Raw genomic sequence first — 16,208 nt, 5'->3', positions numbered from 1 at the left:
GGCCATGTCAGGTTGGGCCAAGCCATGTTGGGCCAGGCGATGTGTGTACCTATTTAAGAATAGGTAGCAGAGATATAAATTTTAAAAAGAACACAAACACAATATATATTCTTTTAAACTTAAAACATGCTTAAAACGTTAGCACTAATTGGTCTTAAAGATGTTTTCTTTGTATTTCTCCCATGGGATCCATGGAACTGGGCAAAGGAAGCTCTGGCCCTTTCCTGCCTTCCCCAGAAGACCAGGATGGGGAGGAGCCTCATCCAATAGAAGGGAAAGAGGCTTGGCTAAGTAGCTCTACTATGCAATTGAGAGAGCCTGGCAAAGCAAGCTATTCCTCCCTCCTTCCTCCCCAAGAGAGAAGCCTCAGCCAATGGAGAAAATAGAGGCCTTGCTCTGTAGCTTCTGTGCAATTGAGCAAGCCTGGCAAAGCAAGCTGTGATGCAGAAGGAAGCAAGAGAGAGGGAGAAGGAAGCAGACAGCCAGTTGCTCAGGGGCCTGATAGGAGAAGAAGAAGAAGAATTGTAGATTTATACCCCGCCCTTCTCCCTGAAGCAGAGACTCAGAGCAGCTTACAATCTCCTATGTCTTCTCCCTCCACAACAGACACCCTGTGAGGTGGGTGGGGCTGAAAGGGCTCTCACAGCAGCTGCCCTTTCAAGGACAAATCCTCCGATAGCTATGGGGAACCCAAGGCCATTCCAGCAGGTGCAAGTGGAGGAGTGGGGAATCAAACCAGGTTCTCCCAGATAAGAGTCCGCACACTTAAACACTACACCAAACTGGCTCTCTGGGGGCCTAATTCGGTCCCCAAACTGCATGTCTGACACCCCTGCAAAAGGACACAGAACTGACATGGTCTCTGCCTAGAGCGGGGTTGCCAGGTCTCCCCTGGCCACTGATGGAGGAGGTGGGGAAGGGTTGCTAGATCCAGGTTTGGAAACTCCTTGAGATTTTGGGATGGAGCCTGAGGAGGAAGAGAATTCAGTGTGGTACAATGCCACAGAATCCACTCACAGTATCCATTTTCTCCATAAGAACTGATTTCTGTAGTCTGAAGGTAAACTGTAATTCCCAGGGATACCCAGATCCCACCTGGAGGTCAGCAACCCTAGCTCAGAGGATTTACCTACTGAACTGACAATGGAAAGCAAAGGTTGGAAACTACATATGGGCAGAGAGTTTGGGAGTAAGGAAAAGATAGCTGGCAATAATGGAAATTAAAAGGTGACCAAACTAGCTCAGGGGAAATGTTGCTAAAGTACTTGCTTAAAAGTTCAGGTCATGAGCCAGTACAGTGCAGTGGCCAAGAGAATGACTTGTGATCTGGGGAAATGGTGGTTCCAATCTTACCAATGCAAAAATTCCCCGATGGCTTTAGCCAACCTCTCAACCTGCAGTAAGCAAATAGTACTTTCAGGCTTTTGTAAACCTGACACAATCTTATGGCAGCAGGTCTAGAAGTGTGCGTCTCATGTTGTTTTGGGACCATTGAAACCCATCCCCTCCTGACCACGGAGACAAGCTCTGGGCAACTCAGGACCAGATGACAAATGCTATCAGCAGGGAAAAAAATAGCTTCCCAGTTGTGGAAGAAGGCTGCAGGATGTGTAGGCTTGCCAATACTGGGCTGAGGAAATTTCTGAAGATTTTGCGGTGGGGCTGTTGGGCAGCCTCAACAGTGCCATAAAGTCTACCCGCCAAGCTGCTGTTTTCTCCAGGGGGATGCCTCACCTTGCTTTCCTTTAATAATGCTCACCCTAAGCATTATTAAAGGAAAGCAATTTGATAAAAAGAAAAGGAGAGTGCTTGACACATAGAGATCACATTTGCAGAAGGTGTAGATATGGAAATGGAAAGTGCAGAGATGAAAATGGACGTGTCTTGCAGATTATTTTATTTTAGATATTTATACCCTAATTTTTGCCCCCAAGGGGGCCCCAAGTAGTTTACAATGTGATTCTCCCCTCCTCCATTTTATCCTCACAACAACTGGGTGAAGTTGATAAGGATGAGAGAGTGACCGGCCCAAGATCACTCAGCAAACTTCCATGGCAGGATGAAAATTTGATCCTAGTCTGACACTCTAACCACCATCCCATACCAGCTCTCTGGGTGGATAAACATGAGGAAAAGAAGGAACAAAAGGGATGTAAGTGAGCCTGGTGATGTGATATAGTTTCTGAGGCAAAGCAGACAGAGGAATTCTTTTTAAAATAACAGATTGATCAGTAGAATTTTTCTAGTATTTATGGTTTTATCAACTATACACATTGCAATATTATCAGTTCTACAGTAATTTACATATTGGATTGAACAGAATACACTTTTTGACTAATCTGACTGGCTATGCTGCAAGGCTGATTTATAGTCCTTTCGCCCTACCTGAGGTTTACACATAATTATTATGTTACATTTGTTTGCCTTCTATAATATAGTGGCATCAGAAACCTGATATGTACTCATTTAGGACTGTATTTTTTGTGTGCAGTGACTGAAGACCTGAAAAGTGCTTTAAAGAGCCCATGTGAGTATAATCTCACTAATGCAGTGGCAGCTTGCAGAAAGCCATATTCACAGTTACCATCAACTGAAAGCACCACATTTTCTTCCCACCCTGGAATGAGGCGTATGCTTCCCAGTTTATCTGTTCTTTTGTTACAGCTGTTTCAAGGTGGGAACTAGCAGTCAGTCACAAGCCCTTCTGCCCTATGTTTCAGGAGCCACACTTCGAATCAGTGCTCAGAAGTGCTCAGAAGCTGCGGATTGCATGTTAAAGAGCCATTGTGGCTCCTGAGCCCACTGAATATCACTGCACTACTGCATTTTTTAAAACTTGAACTTAATTGAGAACTGAGGCCATCTAGTGGAAAGAATGAAAATAAAGGTACTGTAAAGCAACAATTTCAGATGTAAACAAGGGTAATCTACAAGTTTCAGATTCGTTCTTGCTTTCTGTCCATTTCAGCTACTGTTGAAATTTAGTTCAGATCTTGTACCTTTACAGTGCAATCCCATGCAGAGTTTACATTAATTATCATAGGACTGCACAGTTTAGTCCTCATCCCATCAGTGTTCTTGCATGTACATCTTTAAACACCACATACATACTTAATCTCAGCGCTTTTTTTCTGGAAAAAAGAGGTGCCAGAACTCTCAAGAGGGAAATGAAGGAGAAACACATGGATTCCCCTTGCGAACTTTTAAACGTTTTTTGAGAATTTTGTTTCCACAAAGAGGTTCCAGAACTCCATTCCGCTGTGTTTCCCCTGGGGAAAAAAGCCCTGCTTAAACTCATGGGTGGAAATTAAGTGCTGCATCTGGTTACTCCATTGTGTTTGAAGGGAAATACCTCCCACCTCAGTAACAAAATGGTTCTACCTCTAATGACAGTGCAAACCTAAGAATGCTTTCCTGGGAGTAAACCACAATGAATATACTTGAGCAGGATTCTGAATAGACCTGCTTAAAATGGCATTACAAGGGATGTAAAAGATACATGCCTTTCTCCACTGTCCTGCCCGTTATGTGTGTGTGTGTGTGTTTGTGTGTTAAGTGCTGTCAAATTACAGCTAACATAGTGACCTCAGCAAGGGGCTTTCAAGGCAAGTGAGAACCAGAGGTGGTTTACCATGCCTTCCTTTGCAGAGGCTTCCTTGGTGGTCTCTCTTCAAAGTACTGACCCTGCTTAGTTTCTGAGATGCAAATCAGATTACACCACCTTCCCTCCCCCTGCCCACTATAATGACAAAGATTTTGGAAACAGCACATAATTTCCTAGGGGAATTTTTGGGATATACCAGGCTGCTGGAGGTATGTCATTGCAACACCATCTAATGGTGTTCAAACAGAAGAAATGTACTTTATAAAATCAAAACTCCCTTTACTGCATAGGAATGATTCTGAAAGCAACATAAAACTTATTCACATAACACATTTAAAAAAAACAAGAACCTTTATATAGAGTTGGATAGATAGATAGATAGATAGATAGATAGATAGATAGATAGATAGATAGATAGATAGATAGATAGATAGATAGATAGATAGATAGATAGATAGATAAGCATGAGTTATAAAAAGCTGTATAGTGAGCTTTTATTCTTTTAATCTGATATTTTGAATTGTTGGCACAATTGTGCTATATGAATGCTTTTTTCTTCTGTATATAATTCCTGAATAATAAAAAGAAAAAAAAAGAGCTATAAATTTTTCACAGTTATGGAGAACATGAGTTGACAGAAATCTGCATGTATAAATTGTTCCTTTGCATATGCATGCATGAAAATACGTGTATATGGTCCAGATATCACTCGAGATCTCTGTCTTACCTACACAGGCGTCAGAAATAATTTTGCATAGTGGAAGCGAGCAGTTTGGCCCCTTTAACGTAGCTCAGCTCTCCTGAACAAACTTTACTGCTCTTTTGTAAATACAGTTAGGGCTATTAAACAGTGACAGGAAAGGTGTTTTCCCCAAATCTTTCAGTGCAGTGCAATCCTGAAGATGTAGACACAGAAAGAATTCCTGCAAGACTTACTCATTTGTGTTTAGGATCGCACCAGCCTTCACCATAGGGCTGGTAACTCTGCACTGAGAAATCCCTGGAGACTGGGTTTGGGGTGGGGAGAGATTTTCATCCTCCAAAGCAAGCGTGTCCTCTAGGGCAACTGATGTCTGTAGTCGAAAGATTAGCTGAGACATATTCAGATCTACCGAGAGGTTGGCAACCCCTTCTCCAGCTCCTCTGTTTTTTGCAAATTAAGCTCTGGGATCTAAGGGCGGTATCACAAAGGACGACAATAAGCACAGAAATAGAGGCTTCGGTTCTCGGCAGTGTTTCCCTCCCTCTGCCGGCAGAGAAGCCGCTAAAGTCACTCTGTTGCTAAGTGACCGGTGTAAACAGTCTATTCCCTGCGGATGCCGCAGCGGTTGGGTTTTGCTGCAAGCCCAGTCCTTCGGTCGGGATGGTGGGGGGAAATCCCGTCAAGGGTCTGGGCGGGGCCGTGGGGCCAGCGTATCGAGGGAGGTTTATCGACAGATTTCCAGAGCTCCCCACTGTGAGTCTCGGCGGACTGCTCCTTTCCCGGTCTCTCACTGTTTCCCCCTTCCTCACTTTGCTTTCTCGCTTGATGTTTTCTGTCCACTTAGTCCTCTTCTCTGAATCCCCAAAGCACGATAGAGGGAAGGAGCAAGGATCATTGTCCGGAGTGACAAATAGGAAGAACTCCCAGAAGGATCTAGAGAAACACTGCTAAAACTGACAAAGGTTAAAATCTGACTAGAAATTATTGGATATTGCACTGCGACAATGAGATTACTGAATTGACTTGTCCACACAGGAAGATCCTGCTGCAGATGCAAGTGCAATATCCAACAATGTGTGGATTTGGTCTGACACCCTATTAGGGGTTTGCTGTGTGCATATATTGAGGAGTGAAGATGTTATTAATGGTGGTTGTTTACAATTCTCCAAGGAGCTCTGAGTGGTGTGCAAGGCCCTCCCATGTTATTCTCACAGCCTAGCTTTTCTGCTGTATATCAGTACTGTAACTAGCCCAAGATCCATGTATAGAACTTGATGGAAATTCATCCTGCACTTGCTCAGCTATATCTTGCCTCAATTCAAGGTGCTGCGTGTTTGGAGAGAGGGAGAGTATATAAATGAATGATAACAGGATCTGTACATCCATGAATGAAGGGATGTTTATGTACTCACTTGGAAAAATCTTTCCTGTCAGCATACATAAGCAAATCCAACATGAAAGTCATTCAACCTCATTCAGAGGAATTTGTGAGATGAACATAGTCTTGTGGTCTCATGTCCTCATCTACAGAATCTCTGCTTGCTTTTTGTAGGCTGGAAAACTGGCACCAATTGGAGAAACAGCTGCTAGTTGTCTCACAGAAATCTTACCCCGAGTAAGTACTTTGTTTGTTATGCCTCTTTATTGCTCACTGAAAGTTTTCCCCATATTCGAACTGCTGTAGGCAGTTGCTGTCTAAATGCATAGTATCTTCTACTTCCTGTATTTTAGGCTTTCTACTATATATTAACAACTTTCACATACATTAATGAACAATATAAATGAAGCTGAAAGTGTGTTTAGGGTTATGTGTGAGATAAAGTTTCTAGTATTGGCTGTAGTAGATTTGGGATAGCAGTAGTTTCCTGCATTGCTTGTCTTTCATACAATGGTTGCTAGTTGTTTTGTCATTGTGATAAAAACATAGGGATGCATGTTTTTGTTTGGTTTAAGTAGCATATCATGCAGAGTGCCCTTTTGGAACGTATCTCACGAAAACATTGATCTGGAAGTGGGGTATCTGTTCCCATTTGAACATAACCATTTGAGAGAAGAAAAGCAAAACATGGGATTCCGCTGTCAAGAAAGTCCTGATTTCCATACCTACACAGATCTGAGCACACAACCTTTTTTCCTAGTAATTGACATTTGTATGAACCAATGGAAAATATGTTTTAAACATCTGTCACACATCCTGCCTTTCTTCTGAAGAATTTAGGACATAGTTCTGTTTTCTTCCATTTTCTCCTCATAGCAACCCTGTAAGAAACGTTACACTGAGAGAAAATGACTGGCCCAACATTACCTAATAAGCTTCATAGCAGAGTGGTGATTTGAACATAAGTTTCCCAGGCCCTAATCCAGCATGCTAACCACTATACCACACTGGCTCAAAAACAACTGGGAAGGCTCTGATAGTTATTTCCTGAAGCTAAGGTAAATGGGGGTACAAACAGAAAGAATTAGATTTGAGTTCGGTAACACCTCAAGGACCAAATAGATTTCCAGGGCTGGTCTCTAAGATGCTAATAGACTCAAATCTAACTGTTCTATTGCAGACCAACAGTGCTGCTCTCTGAAACAGAAAGGGGAATTGTGTTCCTTTTCTTAACCTTGCTACAGAAAATTGCTCATAATATATTATTTACTTTCTAATTCAAGGATTATTTGCATATATTAGTAAATTTAACCTTGCTACAGAAAATTGCCCATAATATATTATTTACTTTCTAGTTCAAGGATTTATTTGTATGTGGAAATTTTGGTACTTTGTTAAAGAAACTCAAGGTTTGGTATGGATGGTTGATACAGAAATTGGTCTGTATAAAATCATGCACATGGGGCTGAAGGTTCTACCTCTGTGACCTGACTTTACTACACTGTGGTATGCTTCTTACTGATAAAGTCCATGGAAGCGTATGCCACAATAAATCTGTTCATTTTTAAGGTGCCACAAAGTCCTTTTTGTTTTTGGTGGTTCCTTCCATTTTAATTCTGGTTCCATCCTTCAACAAAAGATCAGGAGGCACAAAATGTAGGACACATTTGCAATACTAATTACAACTCCATACTTCTGAACAGTAAGGATAATAGCATGGAAGCCCGAGCTCTGTAATTCAAGAAAAGAGACATTACTACTCTGGGTGAACTGTATTTCTTTTGTTTTGAGGTGGTCTTTCATTAGTAATAGTTCATAGTGAGTTATTCTTCAGATATTTGGACATTAGTCACTGACTCTTTGAATCTGTTGAAGTTTCCAAATGCTTCACTGCAGCAAATGTTCAAGTCACAAGTTACAGATGCTTTACATAAAATTAAATGTGAAAATATAATAAATATGACATTTTTATTATGTCTACTAAGACAGACTCTCTTTGCATTTTGGAAATGTTACCTCTTCTGTCTGAGGTGCTAATTGTTTTTAATGTAAAGGGAAATCTAAGTTTTTCATCTAGTTGCACAGGAATCTAAAGCCATTTATGACCATTAGTGATATTTGCCATACAGGATGTCTGACAAACTGTTTTCTTATTGCCTTATAGCCTCTTACTCCACCTGTTGTTAAAAAGTTTCGAAACACCAGCAATCCACCTCTGGGGGGAGAAAGAGTATTTTATGGTCGAGCAAACGACCCTGATACTGCATCTCGTTTGATACATGGTATAAAAACCGTGCCCTCAATAAAGGTAAGGATTTTAAATATTTTCTTTTGCTCAGCAAAAATATTCCATTTGTTTGTATGATTTTGAAATGCATTTTTTATTAAGGGATGAACATGGTTATGCCTTTTCCATGTAAGAATACAACTGATAATCCAGTCCCACTTTAAGGGCTGACAAGATTTTTGTAGGGTTGCCAGCTGCAAGGTGGTAGGTAGCTGAAGATTTCCTGTGATTACAACTGATCTCCAGGCAACAGAGATAAGTTCACCTGGAGAAAATGGCTGCTTTGGAAGGTTGGACTCTATGGCAGAGGTTCCCAAACCCTGGGTCCCGGACCGGGACCAGTCTGCGGCCTGTAAGCAGCCGGGCCCCCACTCCCTGCCCTCTGACGCCCCCCTCGCTGCCACTGCCCCCCTGCCCTTCGGAGCAGTGCCACCGCTCAGTCACCCCCCCTGACTTGCCACCACCACCAGGGCCCGTCCCCTTCCTTCCTTTCCCAGTGCCCGAGCCGTGCTCTGCCCCCTCCCCCACCCACGTGATCAGAGGAAGCTGGGAGGCCCTACCCACTTCAACGGGGACCGGCCTGATTCGATGTTCTCAGAAGAGCAGGCTGGAGGAGGAGTTTTGCCCCTCTCTTCCTTCTGGAAGGGGAGGGGGAAAAGCCTCCTTCAGCATGCTAGAATCAGCCCGGTCTCGCCGAAGTGGCCCTAGCCTCATTGTGGCTTCCCTCTGATCAGGCACGGGTTGGGTGGGGGGAGAGTTTCTTCCTCCCCACTCCCTTTCCCACTCCAGGTCAATGTCAATGTCTGGAAGGGCCCCAGAAAACAACCCTATTTGCTTTATTAACTGCCCCCTTCTGTCAGGCAGTCTCTTTCTTTCTTTCTTTCTTTCTTTCTTTCTTTCTTTCTTTCTTTCTTTCTTTCTTTCTTTCTTTCTTTCTTTCTTTCTTTCTTTCTTTCTTTCTTTCTTTCTTTCTTTCTTTCTTTCTTTCTTTCTTTCTTTCTTTCTTTCTTTCTTTCTTTCTTTCTTTCTTCTTTCTTTCTTTCTTTCTTTCTTTCTTTCTCTCTCTCTCTCTCTCTCTCTCTGGCAGTCTTTTCCTCTGTCTTCCTTCCTTCCTTCTCTTTCTCTCTTTCTGTCTCTCTCTTTCTCTCTCTGTCAGGCAGTCTTTTTCTCCTCTTCCTTCCTTCTTTCTCTTTCTCTCTCTTTTTCTCTCTCTGTCAGGCAGTCTTTTCCCCCTCTTCCTTCCTTTCTTCTCTCTCTTTCTCTCTCTGTCAGGCAGTCTTTTCCCCGTCTTCCTTCCTTCCCTCTCTCTCTTTCTCTCTCTCTGTCAGGCAGTCTTTCCCCCATTTTCCTTCCTTCCTTCCTTCCTTCCTTCCTTCCTTCCTTCCTTCCTTCCTTCCTTCCTTCCTTCCTTCCTTCCTTCCTTCCTTCCTTCCTTCCTTCCTTCCTTCCTTCCTTCCTTCTCTCTCTTTCTCTCTCTCTGTCATTCTTTCCCCTCGTCTTCTTCCCCTGTGACTCTTGTGCTTTTTCTTGATTTTTATTTTTAAAATTGCATTGCAAAATCCCCCTATTCTCCTACCTTTCCTAAACAAAATATTGCAAGAGTTTTAAGCATGTTTGTACATAATTTCTTGTCTCCCGACTCCACTCCCAAAGTCTCCTGGCTCCACTCCCAAATTTTAGTGGGCCATGAAGGAGAAGTGTCAAAATAACCAGGCCACGGGGGGGGGGGGGGAGTTTGGGAAACCCTGCTCTATGGCATTATACCCCATTGAAGTCCTTTCCATCCCCAAACCCTGCTAAAATCTCCAGGTATTTCCCAACCTGGAACTGGCATCCCTAGGAATAAACTTTTGAGATTTAAAGAACCCTTTGTCAGATACACATAGTTCCTACTTGTGTCCAGTGAAGTAGACTTTTAATTCTCAAAAGTATATACCCTGGAAATCTTGTTAGTCTTTAAGGTGCTACTGGACTCACATCTTGCTATTCTTCTTTAGACTAACATGCAGTGGTGGACGGGGTCTAAAAATATTGGTTGCCAGGAGACATGGGGGCCCACTCACAACTCTAAGGCTATCATTTAATTTTTATAAGCAATAATAAAATTTTCAAAAATACATAAGTGGGAAAAAGGTACAATTAAAACTTTTGCAAAATAAATGTATGTATATTTTAGTAATTACAGTGTACATATATTGCACATATTATTGGCAGTATACGGTAAATACTAAATGTAAATACAGATTGCATTTTCTCCAGGGGAGCTGATCTCTGCCAACTGGAGATCAGTTGTAAAAGCAGGAGATTCCCAGGCCCCACCTGGAGGCTGCCAACCTAAATACAACATAAATTTTAGTAAATTTACAGTAACAATACTCGAATGCCTATTATTAATTTTCCGGCTACTAAAAGGTCATTAATATTTTTAACATATGGTCTAAGGTTTGAGGGGGGCACTTCATCAGGGACTCACTTGCCATTGGGCAAGCTGACACCCTGGCCGGTCCACCACTGCTAACATGCCTACCCACCAGAAATTATATTTATGGGAGTTAGTCCCATTCTAGTCAGTGGGGCTTACCCCCAGGAAAATGTTTTCTTTAAAAAGTATGGTTCAAATCGGGTTGTCATGTGCTTTTAGTCATTTGTTTGTAGTCTTTCCCCCCCCCAAAATAAACATATTTAAAAATAGATGAGGTATTTCAGAGATAATTGCAGGTAGTGTCTTTGATGAAATATTGGTTATTGCATTTTTCATAAGCTGAACAAGTGTTATATTGATGTTTGATACTTTCCCTGAATAATGAATGTTCAGAAATAGTAATTAAGTGGTGCATATGTATACAACTTCAAAATGTTATGATAGTGAAGCTTTAAATAAAAGGCATAGCTTAGCTGTATTGATCAGTGTAGTTAGCACTAATGTTTCAAAAAGCAAATAGGATTCATGCAGTAGCATTCCTTTTGAAAGTGTGAAATGTTTGTTTGTATCTTATACTATATGAAATATCTTCAGGCAGCCTTACTGGCAAATCCACCTCCCATAACAAGCTTTCAACAAAAACTGAAAGAGAAGAAAGAATATATTTATTGGAGCAATCGTGAAGCACCCCTTGGGAAGTGCCATGATCTGGCATCAAGATTACCTAAAGGACTGGATTTGACTAACACTACATTTGGAGTAGCAACCATCAGAGGTAGCAGAATTAGTAGCACACCATTATTCACTCTCATATAGAATAACTATGATTTATTGTGGAATTCGTTACACTTCAAACTGTTGCTCAAAATGCTATTGTATTAAAACAAGAATTCTGGTCAGAATGTACCAAAAAGCAGTCAACTAGGACTGTATCAGTCTGAACAGTTTAAAATTAAATTGCATTAATTAAAGAAGGCAAGTTTCACAGCATCACAAATTAATAAAAACAGTATAAGTAGAGTTCAACAGAATTTAAATGTATGCAAAAATGCCTTTTCTTGTCATCTGGATATAAGAACAGCTTCTTGGCTTTTCCCTTACGTTCTTATGGTGAATGCTCTTCCCCCTTCCAAAACTGCTAGTGAGAAGGGCAGCCCAATCCAGATATACATGGCGGACGGCCGCTCGGGCATGGGCGGATCTACGGCGCCGCTCATTGGCTTCCAAAGAGGAGACGTTATGCCACGTTTGGAGGGGGAAGAGCGGCCCGACAAGCGAGAGAGAACCTGTTGCCATGGTGATTCTGCCCAGGTGCACACCATTGGCTGGCTGCTGAGGCGGGGCTGGGGGAGGCGCAGGCTCGCACGGGACCATGGAATTGGCCAGCCCGTTGCATGTGACTGGGTGAGGGGGCAGAAAGCCCGCGCCTGAGAGACCATCAATCCCCCCACTCCCTCCCATTGTCAGAGACTCTGCCAGTGGCAGGAAGTCTCCCTGGAGCATGCTGTGCAGTCTTGCCATGGGCGGGGCTCCATTCCAAGCGGCAGGCAGAAGCAGCTGAGGGAGTGGGGGTGGGGGGCAATGGAGCAACACATGCGGAAGCCTCTGTGTTGGAGTCCCACTTGCAAAACGGAGACAGAAATCAAGAGCACCTGGAGAGCCAGTTTGGTGCAGTGTTTAAGAGTGCGGAATCTTATCTGGGAGAACCGGGTTTGATTCCCCGCTCCTCTACTTGCAGCTGCTGGAATGGCCTTGGGTCAGCCATAGCTCTAGCAGAGGTTGTCCTTGAAAGGGCAGCTGCTGTGAGAGCCCTCTCCAGCCCCACCCACCTTACAGGGTGTCTGTTGTGGGGGAGGAAGGTAAAGGAGGTTGTGAGCCGCTCTGAAACTCTTTGGAGTGGAGGGTGGGATATAAATCCAATGTCTTCTTCTTCTGCAGGGGTAGCAGCTGGAAGAGCAGGCTGCATTTCAGCCGGGCGCTCTCTTAAAGGGACAGTCTCTGACCCACCTCTCCACATCACAGCAGCTGCCACACACCCCCATGCCCTTCCAGGGGTTGGGAATGTGGCAGAGGGCAGACCAAGGAAAGAGAGCAGGCAGCAGCACAGGGGAGTGGGCTCAGCAAATGCCCCCTGCTGAAGCCCACTACCGGGTTCAAGTGCCAGAGACACTCATACACTGAGTGGTCGAGAGTGAGGGGAGGGGGAGGATGGGGAATTTACCTAGCCATGGAATTTACCTAGCCATGGGCAACAGTCCTCATATGCAGAGCCTCTGGGAGCCCGGAACCTGTGGAGACCTGGAAACAAGAGCAGTTAGCCCCAGGGAAAAGACCTCTCTCTCCCTCTCGCAAGTCAAAGATACTGTCAAAGCAACCACGTGGTGCAAAACCCGTCACCAACGTGCCTGCCTGTTCCTCAAAGTCTGTATGGCCGGGAGTTCACCAGCAGAACTTCCCACCATGCGACTCTGTCCCTAACAACTGAGTTGTGCGAGGCAGAGTGGAAGTATTTCTAGGAGGGGGGGCCTCGATTGGGTGCCGGCGAGGGGGCTCGCCAGGCCAGGGCGCAAGGGGATTGGTGAGGCAATCACACAGCTCCCTAAGGGGTTTGTGAGCTTCCGCAGTGGTGGAGGCAACCTTTGTTTTTGGTTTCAATGAGTGCCTATGGAACACGCTGCTATTTTTGCAGGTGTAATGTTGTGCCTCTCGGGGAGGGGGGGGAGGGAGTCATGGGCCAAACTGCTCAGGAAGCTGCCTAAGCCTGGCTGCGCCCCCAACTCCACCCCCTCCTCTGCCTGAACGCCACGCTCTGCCTCACTTCCGCCCACGCTCGGGCACAGCCCTTGGACAGAGCAGTGCTCGGGCAGCCCCCCGCCCATGTAACTCCCCTCCACTTTGGTGGCACTAGTCGTACGTCAGCGCAAACCCCTCCTGCCCCCACGTAGCAGCTTGTCTGCTCCCAAAGGCTCCCCCCCCTCTGGATTGTGCTATAAGGAAGGAACAACCAGGACACTGACTTCAATCTTCGCTTCTAGTCAACCAGGATGTAGATGGGGTGGCAGCTCTCTCATTGTTGAGTGTGGGGTAAGAGAGTCCAAAAGAAGGCACCCTGGACAGAGAGGCTGTCAAATCCAATGGCCATTACAAGTGCATAGAATGTTCTGCACATCTTGCAATTTTTTAAATAGCAGATTTAAAAAAAATCACACCCGGTACACAGTTGCAGAGTCTTGATGCTACCCCATGATAGGACATACATATTAGTCATGTTCAGATTTCAAAATGCCTGAACTCTAACTTTGCAGACTCAGCAGAAGGTTGGATTGCAGACTTCCAAATCACATATCCAGAGCCCACATAAATAGAATCATATGCATACAGAGTTGTTTTCAGATCTTCAAATGAATATAAAGAAGTTGGAGCAAGGAGAGTGGCCTAATCCCTAATATACCTGTGTTCTATGTCACACGAAGTATCTAACGTGTTTTGTATAAATGGCTGAGATATACTGTCAGGTCCCTTGGAACCCTCAGGTCCCTTGCAAGCTGCGGGAACAAAATCTGCTCAAATGAAGTTTATCATGAGTCCTTTGATACTAGCATAGCCATTTTAATTCTTGTGTGATGAGAATGCTTTCAGCTTTGAAAATGGCCCACAGGTATTTACTCGGAAATTATTTAGATCAGATTATTTCATTACTTGTATTGGATTACTTGCAGAGGGGCCTGGTGGAGAAGTTATAAATCCACCAAAGACATTTGAAGAAGTCAATAAAGAAGCACTCAACGGGCATGAATTGTATATTGCATCTCACAATGATTATTTTGTTGGTGAGTAAGGACAAGACAGTAATAAATAAAGAAAATCTAGACATTGACAGAGTATAAATTTAATTCTGTATAGTTTGCTTATGTCTACTCCTGCTACAAAGTATAACGCAAAGCAGATGGCCACTTTTTAAAAAGCTGTTGTAATTGGAATGAAAACTTTACCCTCTTGATATTACTATAAAATATGAGAACTGTGGATTAGGTCCAGTGCAAAATTTCTCCTTCCACAGATGCTCTTGTGCAAATGAAAATATGGTAGTTGCTTAAAGTAAATCAGATTTATTCCCAATTGTATTTCTTGTGCACGATCTCGTGCAGTCAGTTTCTAGGCACTATAATACATGGGGAGGAAAGAATGCAGGCTTGGAAATATCCGAGGATTTGTAGGTAGTGCTTGAGGAGTTTGGGGAAAGAGGTCAGCAGGGGTATGATTCCATATTGTCCACCCTCTGAAGCTGCTGTTTCCTCAAGGGGAACTGATATCTGTAGCCAGGATGCAAGTTGTAATTTCAGGAAATTTCAGGAGGTTGGCAGTGCTGTGCTATGTCTGTTTATGTTTCCACTTGCACATTGCTGTATCCAAGCCTATAGGTAGCTGCCTAGTAAGTTTCCTCTCTGCTCTGGTATTTAGCTTGGGGCTTATACGCAAAATGTAGGTCTTCATCTTGCTTGCTTGTAGTGTTCATGTGGCACACAGTAAATGATGATCCTTATCTTCCACAGGGGAGCCAATTAATAGAAAATATGACCCATCGACATTCCATAGGTTTAATCTTTATGGGAAAGAAACACCACATTTTAATGATGGACGAAATTTAGCCAGAACTCTACGCTGGCTCCATGAGATGCAGATGTAAGTTGTGACAGGTTCCAGATGGTGGGACTGGCTTTTCAACTCACTAGTTCCTTCCTGATGGTATACATTTTGGCTCTTCAGTGATCTGAGCTTGTAGTTTCTTCATATTTTTTCAGGATAATTCAAGATGATATCTATAGTTCACCTTTCTTCTTTCTCAAGATGGATTACACAGTGTAAGTCAATATGATCAATGGCTGCAGCATCCAATAAGCAATGTGATAGGGTTTAGCTTGTAAAAATCTGAAGCAAAAACCTAATATGGAGCTAAAGCAATGCGGAAACAAAGTATAAGCATTTAAACATGACACATTAAATGATACAGAAATTACCGATTAGGAACACACTTAGATACATTCCTTACATACACGTGAGAATCTTTTAAGACGACAACACATGTGATATATTTTTAGCATGTTTTGGTCCTTTGAGCTTCAGTCCCTTTTACACTGAGATTGGGAACTGGATATGTTAAATATGGTTTGATTGTCTTGGAAATTAGTTTGTTTATGATGGTTGGCTCCTCTTAATCACCCAAATTCAATTCAAGCCCGGGGTGGGGGTGGGTGGGGAGAGTATACCCAGCTTTATTGACCTCAAGGGGACTTTTAATTTAATAAATTGTGGAACAAACTTACAAACTACCATGGACAAAAGGCTCCTAGGATTTATTCAACTCTTATATTCATTGACTACAAGTACAATGTGGTTATGATGGGAATTTAACAAATCCATTTAATTCGGCAAAGGGGGTTCATTGGGGATGCTTGTTGGCACCCTTCTTGTTTAATTTATACTTAAATGACATAGCATCAATTTTTGATGATTATTACCATCCACCCAAATTAACTGAGATTGGTGTACCTGTTTTGCTCTATGCGGATGATTTTGTCCTGAATCAGGGTTGTACTAAAAAGAGCCTTGCAATCTTTCTTCAGTTACTGTTGTCAGGAAAGAATGTCAATTAATTACCCAAAATCTAAGATCCTAGTCTTCACCAAGTCCAGAAAATGGAACACATTTCAATGGTTTATCAGCAGCTCCAATGCTGAGCAAGTCAAGGCCTTCTCCTATATGGGGACTTTGTTCTTGGAAGACCTATCTCTCCCCCTTGTCCCCAATTTAGAA

The 16,208-nt window shown here is 43.2% G+C and overlaps 1 protein-coding gene across 2 annotated transcripts in view; it reads left to right on the top strand.

The window, feature by feature from the left end:
* Nucleotides 1-16,208, top strand: part of EFHB (EF-hand domain family member B) — a 41,522-nt gene that overhangs the window by 10,014 nt on the left and 15,300 nt on the right. The window contains exons 2-7 of one of the 2 annotated variants that reach the window (XM_060248766.1): nt 2,721-2,887; nt 5,860-5,922; nt 7,850-7,993; nt 10,989-11,169; nt 14,114-14,224; nt 14,948-15,077. In XM_060248766.1, the coding sequence (XP_060104749.1) occupies nt 2,876-2,887; nt 5,860-5,922; nt 7,850-7,993; nt 10,989-11,169; nt 14,114-14,224; nt 14,948-15,077 (641 nt within the window). In that variant the 5' untranslated portion in view covers nt 2,721-2,875. Of the gene's footprint in view, nt 1-2,720; nt 2,888-4,953; nt 5,061-5,859; nt 5,923-7,849; nt 7,994-10,988; nt 11,170-14,113; nt 14,225-14,947; nt 15,078-16,208 lie in introns of those variants that run through there. The other variant, XM_060248765.1, reaches the window with a different exon arrangement.

Source organism: Heteronotia binoei, chromosome 10 (assembly GCF_032191835.1).
Source record: "Heteronotia binoei isolate CCM8104 ecotype False Entrance Well chromosome 10, APGP_CSIRO_Hbin_v1, whole genome shotgun sequence".
In the NCBI taxonomy this organism is placed as follows: Eukaryota; Metazoa; Chordata; class Lepidosauria; order Squamata; family Gekkonidae; genus Heteronotia; species Heteronotia binoei.
This window is presented reverse-complemented; position numbering and strand designations above follow the sequence as displayed.